At 34.1% G+C, this 24,288-nt stretch overlaps 1 protein-coding gene across 1 annotated transcript; it reads right to left on the bottom strand.

The window, feature by feature from the left end:
* Window positions 1-3,712: 3,712 nt before the first annotated feature.
* On the bottom strand, window positions 3,713-23,693 carry LOC115440191. The gene is made up of 28 exons (XM_030164401.2): window positions 23,462-23,693; window positions 22,869-23,011; window positions 20,960-21,124; window positions 20,579-20,771; window positions 18,208-20,382; window positions 17,873-18,013; window positions 16,361-16,501; window positions 15,775-15,908; window positions 15,500-15,570; window positions 14,701-14,792; window positions 14,093-14,353; window positions 12,837-13,028; window positions 12,521-12,645; window positions 12,097-12,258; window positions 10,853-10,939; window positions 9,942-10,140; window positions 9,628-9,753; window positions 9,204-9,332; window positions 8,789-8,989; window positions 7,597-7,803; window positions 7,438-7,528; window positions 7,257-7,346; window positions 6,996-7,135; window positions 6,149-6,389; window positions 5,634-5,801; window positions 5,093-5,180; window positions 4,518-4,623; window positions 3,713-3,889 (listed from the first exon to the last, which is right to left on the bottom strand). The coding sequence occupies exons 1-28, from the start codon at window positions 23,618-23,620 to the stop codon at window positions 3,770-3,772; spliced, it is 6,147 nt and encodes a 2,048-aa protein (XP_030020261.2). The 5' UTR covers window positions 23,621-23,693; the 3' UTR covers window positions 3,713-3,769.
* Window positions 23,694-24,288: the final 595 nt, after the last annotated feature.

Raw genomic sequence — 24,288 nt, forward strand, 5'->3', positions numbered from 1 at the left:
TGGTAAGTGGCAGGGTCCTATAGAATACTGAATGGCGAGAGATGATTACCGATGGGTAATCATCTGTGGTCATCAGAGGTCGGCATAAATGTGTCGACTGCCGCAAAGGTCTGCCGAGGGACAGTCGAAACTATTTGAAATTAAGCTATTATTGAATATTTTATTTTGTTTTATTTAACTTAACTAGTTTTTGCTAATAGCTCTTCATGCAGTATAGCCCTCCAAGGAAAATAAGTAGCTTATATCATTTCTTAAATGTCCATCATACATTAAGGTTGGTAACCTACACATTTTAAACTTCGAAAATTTAGAGATAATAATTTTTAATCATTTAATTTTATCAAAATAATTTGACAATTTGAGAGGTTCATTATAGAACGCCTTAGTAGAAAGCCTGTCAAACTTAAGTTATTAGACCGATAACAAAAATCCATAAAAAATCTATTCTTATCGTAAATCGAAACAAAAGTTATTTTCATGTAAACTATAAGAATTTATTCAAAGTATATTGTTACATCACAAATTATATCTCGAAAATTCGAAATAAGAAAGCATTTGAAAACCAATTTCAAGCAAACCGCTGGTGGGGTTATCTAAGTGGAAATCTACGACCTAATTAGATAACAAATGCGCTTATAAACGAATTAATCCGCTGTTTAATTAAATTGAATATACGAAATAGCAAATAAGGAAATATTATTATACGGCACAAAATGTAAGCGGTAGCGGTTGAAATAAAATAATTATCATTTCCATCCGTATTATTGGCATACTTAAATTCAAATTGTTATGTACATGCTTTAATCTAATTTGGTTATAGACATACATTTGAAATTTATCGTATGCCGCACTATTTTAATTTTATGCTTCGACTTCCTAATAAATCCTTCTGTGCGAGATATATTATAGCATATTATTCTTTCCAGGATTAATTGACAGTCTATCTTTGAGCTAAATTTCGTTCAAATTTATTTAACTGTTTATACGTTTATAACTAACAACAGGACTTAATCTATCCATGCTCTAAACTTCATTCAAATTATTTAACCGTTAAGCATAAATACAACTAAGAAATCCTATTAGCTATATTACATACAAATATATTCACAAACACTAATTATTTTACCAGGTTTTTCATATCCGTCGCATATAATAGACCATTTTTTTCCGCATTTACGTTGGATCACGTCGCTTTTCACTCACACTGCACCTGGCACGGTCCGTTTCACCATTGAGTTTAATTTGAACCTCATAGCCAGAGAATTAATAAGATTGCACCAACGACCAAACCGTTCGTTCAGACTTATTTATAGAGAATACTCGATGAACAACTTTATTAAATAACTGAACAAGACATTATACTGTCGTAATGAAACATTTTTCAATACTAAATATCTTTATAAAGTGGACTAGATTGAAAAACGAAGCGAATTTTTTAAACTCAATTTCATGAATCTTTTTTTGAAAATGGAATATATTGGAGAAATATTAATATTTACTGATATGTGCAGGATTTATGGGAGTGCAATATACTGATAAAATACAATAAGCAATCAATTATTAACAGAAATGTGGTAAAACATAATGTTTCAGGATATATTAAATAGCTTTTGGTCGCAAAGCCACCCGCTTTGCAATAAATTAATTAGTATTCCTGAAATAATATTCAAAATTAGATCAGTACTTTAAAGTTACCTTTTGGGTAATTTTGGTATAGATAAAGTTCGTAGGCTAGATTTTATCGCGGAGATATAATTTTTTCTAGACATTTCGAAGACTTTTCAGCCTTCGTGGTTACGGGGCGGACTGTTAGTGGTGCGAGGTGCTAGTCATCCGAAAAGTCAAATTTACAATATCTACCTACATTTTAGATTTTTTTAAAGTACACTGAGCTCATTCTGCGTAGAACGGACCACTAACAGCTAAAATTCAAGTCTTATACCTTTTACATCCTAAAATTTCAACATACAACAGTTATTCCCATGTCGAATTTTCCAGAACATGGCTCCTCCAATGGCAGCAATATTCCCGTATAGACGCCATTTACTCTCAGAAACAAAATTACAAAATCTGCAAGAATTCACTCATCCATACAATGGTATTCATGTTGATTAAAACAAATTTTGTGAGATCGCGCTGTGTAAGTAAATGTTTATTGACTCATTTACACGATAGTGCGTAAATTTCTTAGAGTAAAAATGGAATATTATTTTGCTTAAAATTGCCGATGTTACGCGGGCTATAATGCCGCGGTTTGGAGGTTAGAATGGCTTTTAAATTTGTCGAGCCTTGAGTTAAGATAATTCGTTAGTGAAGCTATGTTTTTGCGAGAATAAAAAAATTACTTCGCTTTTTATTTTTCTGTTATAAGTATTCTGAACTTCGTTTATGCCCAAAATCGATATTTAAGAGATACACACAATATACTGAATGAGAGCAATATAAATTGTAAGAAAATCTTTACAAATACCAAATATTTTATGTTTGGACATAAAATCGATGACTGCTGTTATTTTAAAATTTAAAATACACGAAAATACTACAAAGGCTATATATTTTAAAAGAGAAGAACAACGATCGACTATGGGTGACCTGGAGAGCAAACACTTGAAACTATTCACAACAACTCGAAATATCAACGAAGACTTCGTGATAAACCAATGCAGTCTAACCCCAACAAACCCTCCTTATCCCTAATAAAAATGCGATAATAGCAGTAATATTTGAATAAGATATTCAAAAGCAAATTATGCCAAATTGTTTTAGCTTCTTCGAGCGGTGAAATAAACTTCATAAAATTACAAAGCCCTGAAGCGAAACCGCGATATCTTGAGCATTTGTTTGGATAAAAATTTGATTAGTCCAACAATCCCACAATCAATTTTGTTGAGTTTTTTGTTAGGATCAGCGAAGTTTTGAATAGGTGTTTAAATTGTGAAGGCGTAATGTTTTTTTTTATTCGTTACTGTGAGACAGAAGTTATTGTTGCTTGTTAGCGTAGTTTTCATGGAGCTGCCATTTCAGTAGTCTTTTGTATGAGATTAATTTTAAAAGTTATGCATATTCATAGGTTTACTGGTGGTAGGTCTCTTATACGTGAGAGTCCATCTGTGTAGGTACCACCGCAATGTCTATTTCTGCCGCCAAGCAGCAGTGTGTAGGCACAGTCGTGTTCGGGTTTGACGAACATTGTATCCAGGGCCCTTATTCTGTATGATAGTGTAAACGCGTAACGCGGCCGTGTCATGTTATCTTCGAGAAATGTGCGTGGAATGGTATTCTGTAAGCCAAATTTCTATAGTCCTAAACATGATGCGTTGTGTTACGTGCTTGTTACGCACTGTCAAAATAACGTGCGGGATAGAGAATAAGGCCCCAGTGTAACTACTGGACATATTATGACCTAACATCTCATGTGTCAGGATGGCGAGCGCAGCGGAATATCAAACAATAATTTGTAATTCGAGGTATTTGATACTTTTTCTACTATTTATGGTATCGCTTACCATCAGGCAACGGCAAGGTTCTCTCTGCATTCAAAGCAATAAAAAACGTATAAAAACACTACACATGGTATTTTTATATTACAGTTTTTTTATTGTAGACAATAGTAATGGAATTAATGTGATTATAAAATTGTAAGTATGAGGCAAAGGCATAATAGGACAAAATATTAAAAGCAATAAAAATATAATATTAAATATCGCGACATACATAAATAAATTGTAACCTAAATAAATCTAAAAACATCATCATTTCCATCTAAAACTCACTTCCCCATATCCTTCTTTAGCTGCTTGGCAGCTGTATACAAGTCGCGCTTCACGTCCGGGTAACAATCGAGCAAGTCTTGCCAATCCTTCAGCCTCAAGTATACCAGATCGACAACCTGCAAATTGGTAATTTTATAAAATGAATATCTACTATATAAAACACATACGAATTAGCTGTAGATTTGAATTATTCTTTGTAATATATTGTAAGGCTTTTGATACAGTGTTTTTTCTCGTTTCAGATAGACATAAAAGATTTAATAAGACATTTTCATGCTTGTCCTTTATGGGACTTTCCCGTCCTCACACCCACCATTATAACCCTAAGCCAGGATCAGCAGTGGCAAGCATTTTATGATACCGAGCGGTGAAGCTCGGCGAGTCTTAGGCAATGCTAATTTGTCTTTATTCCGCAACGAAATTGATCGAATAGTATATATAAAATAGAAAGATGAAAAGATGCGTGTCCTATGTCTACAGTAGAAAATAAGGGACGAGGCAGCCGAAATAATAGTGTAAGTAATACTGCTTGCCTCAAAAGAAACGACGTAGGGATTTCCTAAGATCCAACAAATCATAAAGGCAGGAAAAGCGATATTAGGAATGTTCATAGATAGATAACCATTTGCCACCAGGAAGCGTTTTATATGTGCAATTTTGGCGTCTAATGCTACAAAATACATTTAAGTAGATACTGAAAAAATGGTTCTATCATAGCCTGTTACATAGTTGCAAAAACAGTACCGTTCTAGTAAAATAGGTAAATTGAAAAGGTGTGTTCGGGAACAGTCCTGGTATAAATCCAAAATATCCATTCACAGATAACAAAGATATCATTTTATTTTCACCGCTGAAATGGAAAGAAGTTACTTCTTCAAATACAATACAAATACTTTTTATTGTACCAGTGTAAACAAGAAAAAATTAAAATTATACTATTCCGTAAATCTATGGTGTAAGTACAATTAGCGGCCTTGTCGCTATAACCGATCTCTTCCAGTAAGCCTTTGTATTATTGTATTATAATTTATATACAAAATATACCAATAATATATGAAAGAAAAATGTTTTTGTAATAATTAATCACAGTGATGCCTCGCACAGCACTAGCACTTTCTTGCCCTTTTAACCCACAAGGTGAGATCAGTGCAACGTATTTTTCATATTCCATCCCTTCTTGTCCCCTAAATACTTTACAAAAAAATAAATTTCAATTAAATAACCTTCTTAGTTCTTATCTATAATTGGTCGCTTTTCACTCGAGTAAACAAATATTTTAAATTCATATCCAATTCTAATAAAAATAATGACGTTGTTACCCTTTATCAATAAACCACTTCTCAACTTCACCTTCGTGTATGAAATAGATACAGGAGAATATATCGCCTTCTTGGATCAAGCATTTTCCTAAACATAATAATGTTTTCGTTACAATAGATGTTAGGGTTTAGTAGCACTCATTTAAGAAACCAGCGAAGTTTCCAAACACGTTCACTATAGTAGCCTTTACCTAGATTTAAATGACCTCACAATTATGACAAACTTTCATTTGCATGTAAGTTAATATCAAGCGTATAATTTTTAACTCCTGTAATATTTTATGAACAGACACTAATTTCTAAGTCTAATATCTAATTATTTAACTGGCGAATGAATACTGCTGACGCGATCCATCGATACATCATTCAGTTAGAAAATAATGTTGATAAAGACAAAACTGGACAAATGATTTGAAATTTTACATTGTTTCGCCTATTTTTATAGTTGAACTTGCAAGTCATACACAGCTTGCTAGTTTCAACATACAAAGTTAATTTCCCAAACAATTCTTATTGAATATTAATCACTATTAGCACATACCAGGAAACACTACAATTCGATGTAGTCGTGCGACTAATTGTCGCGTGAAGTAGTGAGGTAGCTGACGGAATAAGGGCGGTGTCATCAAATGATGCATGTAAAGTGCGTCCAACAGATCTTCTCGGAGACACGGTGGCGCTTGCTGAGCTAGCTCTGGCAGCCAATTACCTACAAGAAATTATTTCACCACTATTTGCACCAAATGTTCATAAAATATCGTAAAGTAGGACAAATGTCAATCGTTGGTTTTTTGTAGGTAGATACAGTGATTCCTTCCTAACGGAATTTCATCCACGGCGGCTAATCTCATCGGAGATCAATTAAGTACGTAGGAAAAAGTAGAAAATTGATGTACATACGCAAAGCAAAAATTTTCCTTCCAAATATCATGGGGTCTACAATCTTGTTTTCTCTTTGAATAATTTAATAACCTTGAGATTTTTATAGCATCATTCCTAGAGCCCTATCAATGGAATCCTCTATTCAAGTAATGGAGTTAAATTATCATATTATACCTCTTTGCCTTCTCCAAAGTTGTTCAGTATACTCTTTCACAGATTCCAATAAAGAAGGCGATAAGCCACTATGATTCAAATATGTGGTCAGATTGTTAACGTAGTAATCATACTGGTACAGTTCTCTGAACTTGGTGTAGATGGCGCTGATCGCGATGCTTATAGTCCACATATCGATGAGGTAGATAAACATGTTTAAAACGACTTTGTAGTATACTTGGCTTAGAGAAAGAGGGATCACCTAAAAAGGCTTTAAAGATAGTTTTGCTTGTACTGGCTCGGTAAAATTACCCCACTGTATCTGATGGTAATTGGAGTGGGATCCAATAGAATGTCGACTAACGAGAGATGATTACTCCTCGGCAGTCGGCACAAATATACAGGCCTATTTCAAACTGTACACAAGGTGTTTAACCCCGCCATAGTGGCCCAAGTAAATGTGTCGCGTTCTGGGATCAGCCTTTGTATGTCCAGTCCAAATAGGCCGGCATAATTGTGTCAACTGACGAGCGGCAATCATATCTCGTCAGTCGATATTCTATTGGACTCCTCTTATCACCAGGTGCAGTGAGTTCAAATTGACGATCCCGTATAAAAAAAAACAATATAATAATACATTCGTGATTCGGGGCATCAATATTGTTTTCAATATTGAGGGATTAAATTTTAATATTTTAGTTATGTTCATTAACTAAGGTATCGTTTAGGGGTCACTCTACAAAAGTCTGAAGGTCTAAAAGTTATATTAGTTTTTATAAATAGACGTTTGACCCAGACCGTATCAAAAGCAGCCTTAAAACAAATCTAATAACGTTCTTAAATATATTAAAAGTATAATATCACGCACCGCATCAATGGCAGTATGAGTGTGAATCAATATAATGTACGTCATAGCCACTATGTAGTCGTTTTGCCAGTTTTTAGGCACTACAAAACTAGGCATGTTATAATCGCCAGGTTTGGTATATTTTGTTACTCTTGCGCATCCTGACAACAAAATGATTTATATATTGCACCAATTAATGCATGTTTAACTCAATAATTTAGAGCTGATTATACAACTATGAGCAAAAAGTGATTCATCACCAAATTTGAACTTGCCACTTACCACCATATCTTTGATCTGGAGTCGCCCATTGGTCATGATCTATACTCTTATTAACTTCGAGAGGCATATACACTTTTATTGGAAATTCACCTGTAACGCCATTCAATAGAGTAGGTACTTAAATATATAATATCTAAAATCTACTTTTATTTATATACAAAGTTATATGATAAATACTTACTTCTGCAAGCCACATAAATCCATCCACAAGTCGCCGCGTGCAACAATAAAATAACAATGATAAACTTCATCAAAATTGGCGCAGCTTTGCTCTGTTAACAATGAAAAGCAAATTAAAGTCAATTGATTACGATAGAACCGATATCTGTACGGAACTTACCTTAAAACTTGTACAGAAATACATCTGGAAATCATAAAATAATCTCAGACGTAACAATCTTGCTAATTGATATCTCCAGTCGTCCGTGATAATTGTCAGCATGGGTATAATTAATGATAAAGCATCAGTATAGAAACCCCATCTCTTCAGAACTCTTGGTCCGACGGTGCGGTAAACACATTTATTGTTTACTATTGTCTTTTCCATCTAAAATGTGAACCATTCGAAGTCATTGGATTCGCTTGTACTGGTTCTAAATAGAACTACTTCTACTATTTCTGAATAAAAACAAACATTACAATATAGCGGCTGGCAACATTTTTCATAAAATGATTCTTAATTATAATTACTTATAACGTATTCTAATGCTAGACCTCATCACTATTTCAATTGTAGCACGTAATTTTTTTTCCAGGTGATATAAAAATTGTGTGGAGATATACCCAGAGAAGGAAACTTATGCGGACGAAGCCAAAAAAAAAACAAATACTTGCTTATATAATAAACGGAACAGCTGGTAGGGTTGACTGCACTGAACCTTCGAATGTCAGATATCTGACATTCTTAGTAGAGGTCAAAAGTACCCGGAACCAGCGGGAATGTATGAAAGATTGTTGAAGTGAGAGAAGTATGCGAAAGGATTGATGAAGGTCGAGGAACCAAGAGACCTATGTCTCGTGTATAATAGAAATCCAGAGTCCACACTACCAACCCCTATGGGATAGATGCGTATATTCACAATAAAAATGTCATCTACCACTATCTATCGCTAGGACATCAATACCCATCAAAAGAAATTATTGAGTGACAGTTCATGTATCAATTGGTTCCCAAAATTCAATTACTATAAACATCTTTCATAATAGAAGCTGACGATCCCTAACTTGTACTTCAATAAACAGTTTAAAGGCAGATAGTCTAGAAGCACTAATAAATATTAAAGTAATGGGGCAATGAAGAAATTAATTTGCAATATTAATATCTGCTGACTTATACAAATTTTTCGCAATCGAAACTATGAAAATGACAGAACTCAGACTTAAATATGAATATGAAAATGATAAAAATGTAGATCCAAAATCAATTCTAAAAGCCATTCCACATCCAACTAGGCTTTCGCCGCTTTCCACACCCAACTAGATTGTCGCTGCTTACATATCAATTGTGATACAAATACTACTAAAAAACTTACAGTATAAAACTCTCCAATGAAATGAGCCAAGTGTATAACATCCAATAAAAATAACACCCAAGATAGTGTGAGGATTACGTCTATAGGCAAGACGTTTAATATTAAGACAATGAAGGCGGAAGCGAAAGGAGCCCCCAACCAGACAACGTATAGCCATCTTGAATACCAGTTGCCGTGTCTAGCCTCCATCGGTGCTATGCCCTGGTGGAATATAGGTAAATTTTTATTATCCTCTATTCAGAATATTCTATCTAAAATTTATGATAGTGTCATTCACTATAACAATCATCATACTCCACAATTAATTATACCAATGAGTCAACATGATAGTAAATTCAATTAAACTGATGACGGTAATTATGGATATCTTTAGTAGAAGAATATGCAGAGCTGATCTTAAAAGGTCTGAACTTACTGGAAGTTTTATAGTTTTTCTCCCTTGAAGAATATATTGAACTGTGTCGTGTGCGTCTTCGGGAAAATGCCTCTTTGTCGCCATAAAATCGTTTTGAAATTGAGGATTCTGTTCAATATTTTTTTTCACCTTAATGAATAAAATAAATTTTAAGTCCCTGTTTTGATGACATAACTCCAGTCAACTTTATCTATACAATATACTTTTTCATCTGATATCCGATAACTAATAATTTTGGTGATGTTTAATATAAATAAATCTGACTTTAATTTTTACAGTATTCTGAACCCTGCTTCATTTCTCTACTTATTAAATCACATGCAATGGAATCACTTTGCATTGCCAGTATATTGTCCCAAAAAGTTAATTATGTAGCACATGTTCTAAGAGATCAAGACACATTTATTAACTTATTCCTTCTTACGTCTTTGGGAATTAGGTCTTGGAATTGCTTAATAGTTATCTGAAGCAGGTCCGCATAATCATCTGCGACAGCTGATATGCGAACTGGACGCGGTTTTGTACCATCTAACTGGCCAAAAATTCCTCCCTGTTCACAAAATACATTTTATTATGAACAATTTCTTTTACCGCACGCTGTTTATTCTTCTTTGTTATTATTGTATCAACATGGTATATATTAATAAGATCAGGATTACTCAAAGATACTGTGAACGGATACTGCTCGACGACTTTGAATTACTTTTCATATAAAATTATTTCATTCATATGAAATACCTTTGTAAGAGTAGCGATCTTCTCTCCACCTTGACTGAGCGTGACTCTTCCTCGATGCACCACGAACACCCACGGGGCCAAATCCATTTCCCTTGTAATTTCTCCACCAGGCAGGAAATAAATTTGCGTGCTAGTGCTAGCTAATTGCCTTAGGAGGGATTCACCTCCTTGCAGCAGCGTGTCTAGAGCTGTGAATGTCCTACCAAAGGTTTGAGTAGATGTGAACATGTGTATGTAATTTATAGGTTTTATCCCCAACTCGTGTAATAAATTATCCCGTATAGTTAAAGGTCGAAACAATATCAATGTCATTTCGATTTCGCATATATCTTTCTAAACTAAAACCATACAATATTGCTAGCTGAGACGAACTCCGCACTTCACCATTCACAACCGGTTTGAGTGCAATTGAAATAACAAGGGTGCACAATGTACGTATTGAATTTGCATCGTTGAACAGAACGACAATACTTATTGTCAGAAATGTAAGTTATTGATAAAATGTAGGAATTGAAGGAGGCTTGATAATACTGCAAACTACAAAAACAACAAATTGGTAGACCAACAATAAACGTTGTACTTTGTATTTTATTTTATCTTTACTGATATTAAGAAAAGGAAAAGTTTGTTTGTTCGTACGTACGTAAGTAATCTCTGAAACTACTGAACCGATTTAACATTATCAAAGAAGCTATATTACTACCGAGTACTATAGGCTGAAATAATCATCTCAAAAAAAAAATACGCATGGAGAACTTGGCAAAAGCTAGTCACTAATATACTAACCACATTGCACTGATTTATTATTATGAGTCTTCATTTAGTGTCATTTATACCTCCACACTATAATAATTAAAACATTATAAACCACAAATGACAACAAAATAAAACTTAATACAAAATAAACTCACTTTTTAAAGAAATAGTAATTCAAATCTTGTCTAAACACCACGCCGATTCGTTCATTTGTTAAATGATGTATATTGATGCCTTTGGTTCTAGAAAAGAGATGAAATTAAAATTATTTGCTGATGACCCGTGTTGAATTAACTATTTATAATTAATATTTTGTTAGTGCTCGTTTATATCTATATATATAAAAATGAATCCCTATTTCCCTTGGTCACGCCATCATGCGTGAACGGCTGGACCGATTTCACTATTTTTTTTTGTTGTGTTTGTTATTGTCAGGAGAAGGTTCTTATGAAAGAAAAAAATTCAAAAAATTGTGCGGAGAATTAGAAAATTTAAGAAAACTTAACTAAAATATTAGTTTGAAATAACTGTAAGCGATTGACAGAATGCGCGCTGCAAATTCATAGTTAAGACGGGACAACGTCTGTCGGGTCAACTAGTAATATTATAGTATGGCATGATGTGGAATCAAAGTCCTCGCAATTGAAATCTATTACTACTGTAATTATAATGAAGCCATTCGGATTGTATGGCATTGTATAATTGGTTATTATAATTTAGTAAATAGCCTCGTATGATCAACAGTTCTACCATACAAACGACAAAGGAATCTACGCGATCTCAATTAATCGAATATTATTAGCTAGTACACACACACACACAATATCACGCATTTATCCCCGAAGGCGCAACCAAGGCACCCACTTTTCGCCAAGTGTGTTCCGTCCCATGATGTGATAGGGGGCGAGCCTATCGCCATATCGGGCACAAATTCCAGACTTCAGGCAGATACTGAGCAGAAAAACCCAAATATCACTTTGCCCGACCCAGGATTCGAACCCAGGACCTCAGAGCGCTGTCGTACCGCGCATGCAGTAGGTACAACTACGCCACCGAGGCAGTCTTAGTTATTAGCTAGTATTCATTTGTAAAACAAAAATATTAATATAGGTATCTTAATTATGTACTTTATTATTATCCTAAGGCCGGTGCTTATGTGGTGAAGCGCAACACAGAGATTTTTTTACTGTCAACCTATTATCGACATTGTCTTCATAGAAATAATATTCAAAATCAATTAACAAAACAATGTAATGGAATTTATTGTTGTGTCGTCTCGCTAATTTAACTTACCTTTGGGTGATGCAGCGATGAGACAATGTGGATGTAAATATATAAAACATAAATAAGATAATACAAACATAAATATATGAATTCTACAAAATAAATAAGCACTTACCTTATCCACCAATATCGAAAATGGCGGACGGTTTGATGTATCAACTTTTCGTCGACTCTTTCAGCGTGTAAAAATCTCCTTAACTGACTAACGCCATGTTGAAATAGCGAGTTTCCTCGGGAATTCAGCAATAGTAACGCAAGGGAGTAGCAGAAAACAAACCTAAGGGCGAATTGGAAATTATCTTAAATCCGACAAACCAACAAGCGTGATACCACCTATTAGCATAATTAATCTTATTGCGTTTCAATTTAATGAAAATCAATTTTATATAGCACATGGTAAATTCAGACCCATCTATTTCTTTTCTGAAGCTACATTACTAAACAGACTTGCCAACCATTCACTTATGTATGTAATGAATTAGTATAATAAATCGTTATTTGATAGATCTGGAACTATATCGAAAATATTTTAATCTTACCAGAAAAAACATCCTAAGAAGAACAGAGACGTTCCAACTCCAAGTTGAATGCGATCAATGTTAAAATTACCAAAATTTAATCTCGTGAAGCCGCATTGAACCAAATTCAAACTTTCGGCAAATAGCTAGAAATATTAACTTTATCATTAGCATATACAATTGATTTAGGTAAATAGCATCAAACAAAGAATTATCAGTCGTGTTATATTATACTAACCACATTTTAAAATAAAATATATAAAAATTAATAGTACCCAAATCTAAAACTGAAAATAAACAGTGTAATATAAATATAAAGAGAACGATGGTTTCTTACAAGATGCAAATCTTCGAATGACGGATGTTCCTTTAATTTAAACAGTTTGGGCACCCAACATGAATTTCGTTGCTGGATGCTAATTATACTGAATCTGTCCGTGCTATCGAAGACGAAGTCGACGCAGTAACTCATTAGGTAGTGGCTGCCACCAAGCATTACTAAGATGAGTATTACTTGCCATTTCAAAATCTGAGAGGAACAGATGTAGAAAGTGCAATGATTGTAGACACTACTTTCGTAATATCTGTTTTGTATCACGAGAAATAACCTGTCCCTATAACAAAATAGACGATTGCAGACTAACTTAAGAAAACCTTAATTCTATGATAAACGTGTGCTAATACATCATGTTATTGATAATATTCGAAGATTACTCTTAGTAGGTCTCTCATATGTGAGAGTTCACCTGGGTAGGTACCAACACAATGTCTATTTCTGTTGCCAAGCAAAAGTGTGTAGTTACTCTTGTGTTCTGGTTTGAAGGACATTGTAGCCAGTGTAACTACTGGACATATTATTATGACATTTATATCGTGAATTTAAATAATAAGAACCATTGTAAAAGGTTGGAGATGTGATCTGACACAAAATCAATTTAGGTTTAAGTCATGTTCATAATGTAACTTTTTGTATGTATAAATGTAAACAATAAATAAATAAAAGACTTAACATCTCATGTCTCAGGATGACGAGCGCCTGTGGAATATCCAACAATACTTTGTTATTCAAGTTGTTTGATACTTTATCTACTATTAATGGGCGGTCGAACCAGTTACCACCAGGCGAGCGGCAAGCTCGTCTCGTCATTCAAAGCAGTAAAAAAGACAGGAAAAAATCATTAAACGTCTAACCCGAGGAAGATTAATTTACAGTATAACAAACTCCCAAAGTAAGTTTGAATGTTCGATGGTTTCCCGATCATCAAGACGGTTAATTTAATTTCAATAAAACTTGGCTTGAATTACTTCTAACAAAAAGTATCTGTTCCTTTGAATATATTTTTTTCTGTAGCAATAAATAAAATGGGAAATCTATTTTAGCATAGGATTCCATTCATTTAAATTGTCTTAATATAAAAAATAAATTAGGGGAGTAAATTTGCAGCAGAACTCTTAAGGTATAAAAGAACTTCTTACGACAAATTAAAGTTTTTTAAACTTAAACCCTGATACCAAACAAAGAAGGTTGACAATTCAAATACAAAACAAAAAAATATAAAGCAGCAGTGAATAAAAGGAAAGGCGAACACTTACCATAATGTAGGTGACGTTGATAGTAGGGACATCGGCGATGTAATTAAAGTAGCCATACAAAATGTAAAGATGAGCGAACTTGCAAAACGTATTTACGAGCATAGCATCATCATCGTCGATAGGAGCTGATAGAAGGATTCTAAGGACCTCGAATAGGGGAAACGCTCCGATGACATCCAAAAGAAAACCTCGCAACAAGTAATGAATCATGCATTTACGCTTATCGTATATGAGAAGGCCACGCTCGTCGTAGTAAGCCAACTGAAAATAGAGATCCAAGAGTCGGTTTCAAATAAGCCGGCATAATTGTCTCGGTAGGTTTTCAAGTAAGCCATGTGCAATAAAGTCACTTTGATAGTCGATACTTCTAAGACCAATCCAAATATTTTTATTACAGACCTTCATGTTAACATTTTTGATTTAACAAATACATAAAACGATCCAATGATGCAGTCAGTCCTCAGAACAAGGTCCGAAGTAGTTATTTCAGTAAATGATGTTTATAAAAATATACCCACTTGAAGATGAATATCTCACAGTATTGTCATTTATTATTGTTTTGCATATTTACATAAAAAAATAAATATAAATAACTTAATGCAACTCACAAATAGCTTTATAACAATGTCCATCCATGCGATACAATCACAAAATGAACCTATCATGATCAAAGGCCATCTATAAATAGCACCTATTCCACCTGCGAAGAACACGTTAAGAATAACTCATTAAATCAGTAAGAAGTCTTCTTAAAACATATAGTATTTATAGACTAATAGATCAATAAAGTAAAATAACAGTCCATTACTGATACTTCAACATTATTAAAGATAAACGAACTGGTGGATATATTTTATATCCGCCCGGATAGCGATCACCGTACACAATGTGTTAAAACCCGCCATAGTGGCCCACGTAAGTGTATCGCGTTCCGGGATCAGCCTGTGTATATCCAGTTCCAACAGACCGACATAATTGTGTCGACTGTCGAGGGATTATCATCTCGTCTTTCGTCAGTCGACATTATTTTGGACCCCACTCTACTTACCATCAGGTGTAGTGGGGTCACTTTGCCAAGCTTGTATACAAAAAAATACCGAGACCAATGTCAGCAGGTTCAAAATCCAAGGGCACACATCTCTGACTTTTCTAAAATTATGTGTGTATTCTTTATGAATTATCGCGTTCTTTAACGGTGGAGGAAAACATTTTGAGGAAACCTGCAGACCTAAGAAATTTTCTATAGGAATTTTAAGGGTAAGAGAAGTTTACCAATCTGCAGTAGAATAGCGTGGTGGACTATAAAGCTCCCTTTCGTTTGTAGCGGAGGCCCGTTCCCAGTGGCCCAGTATAAAATACAAGGCTGGTATTATTATTACTATTATTAAAAAAAACTTCTATACAAACCTTGCAAAGACGCTGAAGCGATTGATACAAACACAATAATTGCTCTAAATAACATCCAATACTCCATAAAGCTGCAAGTAAAAATATTTTTACCATTTAATACTCACTAGGAGACCGGAATTTGTGCCCCATGTGGCCCGCTATGACAAGGAACGGAACACACACGACGAAAAGTGGTCTTAGTGACAACGTGATGTGTATATGTTTATTTAATACTCACGAGTACATAAAGTAGATTTCTAGCTTACTATTAAAAATAAAGAGGCAATACTAACTCGGATTCAGGCTCCTTCCAGAAATCACTTTCAAACGGCATAGCTCGCCCTCTAACACTCTCACGAGGTTTCTTATTTGGTACCATTACAGACATCCGTGAGTGAAATATACGATCTCGTATTTTGTTTTGATACTGTAAATAATATGCGAGATAGGAGAGGTTTAATTATATTTAGTGGTATTTTATTAAAAGACGATATTTCGTGAGAAAAAACAGAAAAAAAATAGATGAAAAGTTTACATGATGTGAAAATGTTATATTTCTTTCTCAAAGCCTTGTTTATGAAAACCAAGAATTCCATTAGACTTACTGCTTTTTTCAGTGTATTTTAATATTTTTTCTGAAAACCTTATTTATCGAAACCAGGTATTTCACTAAAGACTTACTGCCATTTTCAATTAACGGTTCCAATCGATTTTTCGATCTATCTCCAAAATGGAACAATCAGAACAAAGTTTTTTGTGACATGCTTACAAATTAGTTATTTTGATTGGTGCATTCTCGGAATCGGATTGAAGATTGAAATTGGGATCGTTAATTAAAAACGGCTGTTAATCTGGTTTTTACGGTAAGATTCGTCATACATCTCTATGCTTGCGGACATATGATTGACACATTTCATCAAAAACTGGTCTGAACTCTTGAATGCAGTTTTCGAAGTACATCCACTCGTTTGGATAGCGTTTGATGATGTTGAAAAAGTCTTGAATTCTTATATACAGTATCTGAAATTAAACACGTCTCACAAAGAAAACGTAACATTGTTTTGAAATGCAACAGTCAACTTTCGTTACTTCTTAATGTTGGCAATTTTTACATTACCAAAAGAGTTTTATAATCATACATTAAAAGGACAGAATTGAATATTTTGTAGTATTAATATTCCTGCGAGAAACAAATTTTTAATAACTTGTATGTTTCATAAAAACGTGTCTAAAATAGCAAATCTCACGAGTACTGAGAATATCTCATAAATATTATGCCGGTTTTCGATAGCCTAGTTGGTTGTGGAACGGACTGCCGAGACGAATGTCCGCAGGTTCAAATCCCAAGGGCACACACCTCTGATTTTTCTAATAAATTAAGTGTGTATTCTTTGTGAATTATCGCTTGCTTTAACGGTGAAGGAAAACATCGTGAGGAAACCTGCATACCTGAGAAGTACTCTATAGGAATTTCGAGGGTATGTGAAGTCTACCAATCCGCACTAGGCCAGCGTGGTGGACTAAGGCCTAATCCCTCTCAGTAGTAGAGGAGGCCCGTGCTCAGCAGTGGGCAAGTATATAATACAGGGCTGATATCATTATGCCGGTTTTACACGCAACCCGTCGGTGTAAAACGTTTCCCAGAAAGAACTATTACATACACTGTACAATTATATGAATAAAAAATATCTATCACACTCACTGGTAGGTCTCTCATATGTGAGAGTCCGCCTGTGTAGGTTACACCGCAATGTCAATTCTGCCGCCAAGCTGTAGTGCGTAGTTACTGTTGTGTCCCGGTTTATAGGACATTGTAGCCAGTGTAACTACTGGACATAATGAGACTTATCATCTCACGTCCCAGGATGGCGAGCGCAGTGACATATCCAACAATACTTTATAATTCAAGGTGTTGGATGGTGTTTTTACTGTTTTGGGCGACCGTATCGCTTACCATCAGAAAAACGGCAAGCCCGTCTCGTCATTCAAAGTAATAAAAAAAAAAAGAAATCTCTCCGGTCTATAAACTATCAATGAAAAATATCGTAAATATCTTTTGCTGCTGTGTGACTGGATATACCAGCAAAATAACTTTGACTGCCGGCATTTCGAAGATTTTAGTTCTTGGTCGTCCGAAAAGTTAATGTTAAATTATGTAGGTACCTTACCTTTTTAATTATACTTTTTTTTTTAATAATGTCGACTGAATATACCAGGAAAATTACTTTGACTGCCGGCATTTCGAAAATTGTAGGGGTCGTCCAAAATTTGATGTTAAAACATGTAGGTAGCTTACCTTTTTAATTATAAGATTTTTTTTATTGTAACTTATTGTTGATGGTGCAATATAGCAGCAATATGCAAATATCAACAAATGGAAAAAGTTTGTACCTCGCATTCCGTATAAGCCGTATAAGTTCTGAGGGATACCCTTCCGAGAAACACCGATTTAACGGATAGCATGTGCCCGCGGCTGTGGAAAATCTTTACCAATTCACCTTCTTCGTTGTGATATTCACCTTTTATATAACCCTGTAACATATTATGCGTATAATGATTTCTTATATTTACGTGAATATTGGACATTAATGTTAAACTATTTTTCGGATTTTTTATATGATTTATAAAGTAAATGTTGTATAAAATCCGAAAATTTGTTTAATTTTAATATTACGTGTAGCTTATTTCAAGTAAAAAATGAAGATGAAGAAAAGATAAATGCTTACTTGAGCGATCCAGGTAACATTTTTACATTGAACGCCAAATAAAAATAAAGCTGAATTTTTCGGTAATATCAAAAATTTTGCTGTATACGCAAGTTCTCTTATGAGAGCCGAATCAGCCCCAGTGAAAGCTTTTGATTCGCTAATCAATTTTTCTGCTATCTCACCGTGGACTTTCCAGTATATGTCATAAGGTTCATTTTTCAATAAATCAGGATGCATAACGTCCACGCCATGATAATACTTCCAGTGACATGTGAGATATCTGTCAAGCCTTTTCAGTAAATCTTGGTGAATTCTATAGTATTTATAATAATTTTTGAGGTTCGACACGAAGTACTGGTAATTGGTTATTTCTCTATACTTTAAATATAAAGCTGCAATAAACCTCGTTTCACAGTATACGTAAATCATAAAACATAACAACGTTGTCGTTGTTCCGACGTACATGTCCACCAGGGTAGAGGGAAGGTATTCAAAAAATATTAGTTCAAATGTCCAAGATATTGCCACTGCAAATAAATTCTTGCGTGCTGGATCACATTGATTCGCAGGAACATCCGGAGAACATATCTTATCACCGAAAAAGTAACTCGTTGTTATCTGGGGTATGTGACGAGCGAGGACGTAGGTGATATAGCTCATGATGAAAACGAAACTGAATTGGGTCAATGCAATTTTATAGCAATCAATAATTAATGGATCGTTCCTCACATCCCAGTGAATAAATTCACCAGTGAATAATATGTAGATTTTGATCAACCTATTAAATTGTACTATATAATAAAAGTCTGGTTTGCCGAACACCAAAGCCAAGTTCTCTATCCACAACGTAGATAACACATCCAAAAGGAAATTAAGACTCTTGCAACGTGCGAACATAACTGTGGCGAAATTAGTGGTGATATTCTCTTGTCTAGATACCGACGTCATTAAAGATACACATATATCAGCGACATATACGAAATCGGTCCAAAATTGTAGGAATTTAAATGCCGGTGGGATAGTAGGCCTCGTGATGTTGGGCGGATAAAACACCAAAACCAACAACACTGTGAAAATGACTATGCGATGCCAAATAACAACGAAACTTGACTGCGGCACCAATATCCATGGAAACCTGACGTTGGCGAACATTGACTTTGTCTGTAATTGGACATCGTTACAAAGGACCAGTTGTCCAATATATTTTGCACAGTGGTAAATCGCTTCTTCTGGTGGTAGTTCACATTTGATTTGGTCCTTCTTTCCGGATCTTTTTTTCCAATTGGCTACAGCATCGGATATTTCCCACCATCGCCTTTTGACCCACGCCACGCCCTCATCTTCAGCTCTGTCAAGGCCTCTAACATGCTGTTTGCATACATACAACGTTCGTGCGTGTTTAATCCTTTCCGCAGTAGAAGCTAAAATCTTACGCCGGTCTTCAGGAAATCTATGCATGGCTTTTAATAAATCATATCGGGATACGAAAAATATTTCACAGTATGTGAGGCAGCGTACTATCACCTTACGTTTCCATGGAGGTAATAAAAAACTAACATCTCCGAAAACTGTACCACCGGTCACGGAAAGAATTGAAGTTGTTCCATCGTCTGCTGATAGGATTTGTACAATACCAGATTTAATATAATAAAGGTTTGTATGACAATGTGGTCCGGCAAAGAACTTCTCACCAGGCAATTTATAATCTAGCCGTATGTAATCACACAGCCAGCGTTTGAACGACGACGAAGTTTTTCTTAACGTGGGGCTGTGATAAAACACCGGCCAAACGAGATCTTGCTTGATATCCAATCTCAAATACCTCGGAAACTCAGCTATGACTTCAGGTAGGCACGTTATTCCACTTCGCTTTTTCCACATTAATTTATAAAAGTTTTCAACATTCACGTGCGCTGTAGGAGCGGGGTTTCTTCGACGAGTTTCCTGAATGAGCCTGTTAATTTGCGGATGGAAAGTACAAATTCTTCGGAGTCTTAGAATGGCTTCGGCAAATAATTTCGGCATGACCACGAATATCTCTAATAAATATCCAGATATCATTAAAGTTGATATGAGGAAAAATTCAAGTATCGTTGATGGTTTCGTTTCATCCAGTGTTTTATTTATGGCAAAAGATAAAACGTATGAGGCGCCATAAATGTAAGTCGCGAAGCCTTCATCCGTTTCGTTTAACTGAAAGAGACGTTTATCCTTTACGGAAGGCTGCCATAAATAGAAACGGAAGTATTGCAAATAAACGACTATGTCTTCAAATAAAGAATGATAGATATGCTTTTAACTCATACGATCTTTTAAAGAATTATCTTAAATCTAATAACAGGTGCCCTTGTTAATTTTTGGATTATATATATTTTAAATATATATGTACCTTATGAATGACGTAGTGTCTCCAATCGTAAATAATTTTGGCACATTTCCCACACAGTCCATGTTTGGTGAGAAGAAGCCAAAAGCAAGTAGCACAATTAATACAGCTCGCCATCATTAGTAAAAAACCAGTCAACATCTTCCAGAAGGAATGAGTAGTAACCAACGAAAAGTATTCAACCACTCTGTATATTCTGATAAGAATGCAAGCATTAGAGATGACGTGAAATATTAATTCGAATATCATCCATTAAGTGTTTTATTTCTATTTAAATGCATTGTAAAATTAAGTCCTAGAGAATTAAATTACTAGAAAAAATAGAGCATCTAATTTCGTTTACGGTTTCACTATCTTCGACAGCACTACTAAAATATTACTCACATAACAAACTCTGTGAAAGCTAAAATATTCGGCCACAGTTGTGTCGGCGGGCAAATGTCCGAGACCACCATTCGGAAGAATGGTATCAATGATATCAAATCCAATAACAATAGAAATGCTGACTTCGGTAAATATTCACGTCTCATTGCCTTATCTGTTACTTGTCTGAAAGCAGGTTTATATAACGTTTATATTATTACATTAATTAGCTAGGTTAGGTGGCTTTAGATCTAAGAATGTTGAAGTGGGGAAATGTAGACTATTAATCAATCAAAGCAATTTAACTCATGCATTTAGCTGAATGATCTAAGAGCTAAATAAATCACTCATAATTATTTTATAATGGATAAAGGTTATCAAGTGGATGTCGTGTATACCGACTTCTCAAAGGCTTTTGATAAAACTTCCCACGTATTATTAATAAATAAGCTTGAGAAGGTGGGTATTCATGGCGATTTACTCAGATGGTTAATATCATATCTGCGTGAGAGGTCCCAAGCTGTTGCTGTAAAGGGATTTACTTCTGGTTTCGTACCAATTCCATCAGGTGTGCCTCAGGGATCCCATCTTGGGCCTTTGCTTTTTAATATATTTATTAATGACGTCATGAGTTGTTTTCATACTTCTAAAATCTTGCTTTACGCCGACGATACTAAAATATTTACAATTGTCAAGTCTGTCAAGGATTGTAGGTTATTTCAAAATGATTTATTAAAATTTTATGAATTTTGCTCTGAGAACAACTTGATCTTGAATATAGATAAATGTCACACTATAACTTTTTCTCGTAAAAAACAACCATTTAGATATGACTATATGTTTGACAATATCTGTATTAACCGAGTAACTGAAGTAAGAGACTTAGGGATATATCTTGACAGCAAGCTTTCATTTGCATCCCATATCCACAATGTTACTACTAAAGCTTACAAAATGCTTGGCTTTGTTTTGCGTCAAAGTAAAGACTTTAATAACATTAACACCTATATTTTGTTATATAATTCATTAGTTAAAAGTCATCTTGAATATGCATCCACTGTGTGGAATCCATTTTATTCTACTTATAAAGAGCAAATAGAAAGAATCCAATACAAATTTTTGAATAGATTGAAACATAAATTTAAAGGTCCTTTACCGCAACTTACATCTTTGGAATTGCGACGTGAACACAGAGATCAATTATTTTTATATAAAATAATTCATAATTATATTGATTCCCCCTACCTTCTAAGTCGTATATCTTTCAACTGCCCTAGATTGAGTGCTCGTTCTAATGCTATTTTCTCAGTTCCTTTTTGTAAAACAAATTATGCCACAAATCGATTTCTGGTAAGAGCATGTAGTACACACAATAATCGTTACTATCACATTGATTTGTTTAATAGTAGACTTGGTGGATACAAAATGCTTGTTAGAAAAGTTAACTGACTTATTTTTATTTTCTGTATTTTTTTTGATTTTTTTTATATTCTGTGTAAGTTAATTTGGTGTTATTTTTCTGGTACTAGCTCTTGTGTAAATTTTATTTATTCTAACATCGAAAACCTAAAAACTGTCCTCAATCTGGAAAAAATATTTGTGGAAACTGTTTGGCTAATGTAAAAATTATTATGTTTAATTCAAATGTTATTAATGTGTGCTGTTTGTTTTCCTAAATAAAATAAAATAAAAAAAAATAAAAAATAAAATAATGTTTACTCTATATAGATATAGTTTTATCTGATGCACAGTTTTTCACATTGAAAAAATATTTTTACTACGCATACAAAATCGTTTGGCTACTAACTAATCAAAATTCATGTTTTGATGCTTTATAAGACAAAAATATTGCAGGCTTATGCAGGCAAAATGATAAATACAAGAAAGCATCATTATAGATATGAGATTAGGAATTTATTTATTCAATAACCTGTGAACGATGTGGAGAAATGTATCCACGCCGTATATAGCATCGCAACAATACCAGTAGAAATATTTTATGAAGAACAAAAACGGGTCGCGGTCCATCACGTTGGAACAGTAAACAATCGGATACACCGATTGAATTGGACCCTAAAATATAGTGGAATAAAAAATTATAAACTAAATTTTATCGACGTATGTACTACTGTAAATTGAGGATATCAAAGGATACAATAATTATCATGGGTAAATAAAAAGCCATTCATTTAAGAATTTGTCTTTTGCATATTCTTCTGAAGAACTAATAGGTACATGGGTTTTCCCATATTATTTTCTTCTTAGTAAAAGCTGGGGATAATTAGCAATGAATATATTAATAAATCTTTTTTTATCTGTCCCGGGACCTTAGAATCAAATCCATCCACTCAGGGTATATAATTAGGGATTGTACCATTTCCTATTTCGATTTCAGTGTTCAAAATCTTATACCATATAAAAAATCCATTCAAATCTTGAAATAATGTAATTTTACAACGGACTAATAACTCAAATGAGATCAATATTTTCAGATAAATTAAGTATCTCTTGGTTCCCACTAACCAGAATACTCTTCACAATTACGCTGAACAATACCGCAAGTTTGAACACAGGGTGAAAAGGCAGGAAGATCAGGTTACTCCATTCTATATGAGTTTCTTCTAACAACTCCTCGTCATCTTCTTCGTCTTCCGCGCTTCTTTGACTCACTTGGATACTCATATTTAATGATTAAATAATAAATAATACCAAGAATATTTTACACAAAGAAAATATATGTTACATAAAAATAAGTCTGTCACACAGAGAATTATAATATATATGGCAGCCTGTCAGCATCTGTCAGTCTTTTACTGTTAATCAGAAAAGACTCCAAAGAGAATTATAATATATATGGGATAAATATTCAAAGAAAATCATATCAATTATTTAAAATTCTTTGAAAATAACAAAGGGTTCAATAATAATAACATGTCTAGATTCAAAAAAAATTTTGGCGCAGCAATTTAATTGTTGTTAATAATACCTACTGTAAAAAAGAAACGTACTGTCTTTTAACAGAACGTAACCAGGTGGACTATTGTTCAGATCTAAAATACCTACAAGAAAAACAAAAGAAATCTATGAGGTATTCAAGTTTATATTTTAATAGAATGATCGTAACCTAATGGACTAGTGTCGAAATCTAAAATACCTACAAGTAAAATACATACGAAATCCATCAGGTTTTTAAGTTTCTTCAGACTAAACGATCCCTATAGCACATATTAAAAGCCGCCCTAAAAATATTTTAATTATAACTATCATGACAAATCAATAATGCAAGTTATTCAATTAACAAGAACGACAAGTAATTTATAATTAAAGTTTAAACAATCAAGTTGAAACAT

The sequence above is a fragment of the Manduca sexta genome, chromosome 14, assembly GCF_014839805.1.
Source record: "Manduca sexta isolate Smith_Timp_Sample1 chromosome 14, JHU_Msex_v1.0, whole genome shotgun sequence".
Taxonomy (NCBI): Eukaryota; Metazoa; Arthropoda; class Insecta; order Lepidoptera; family Sphingidae; genus Manduca; species Manduca sexta.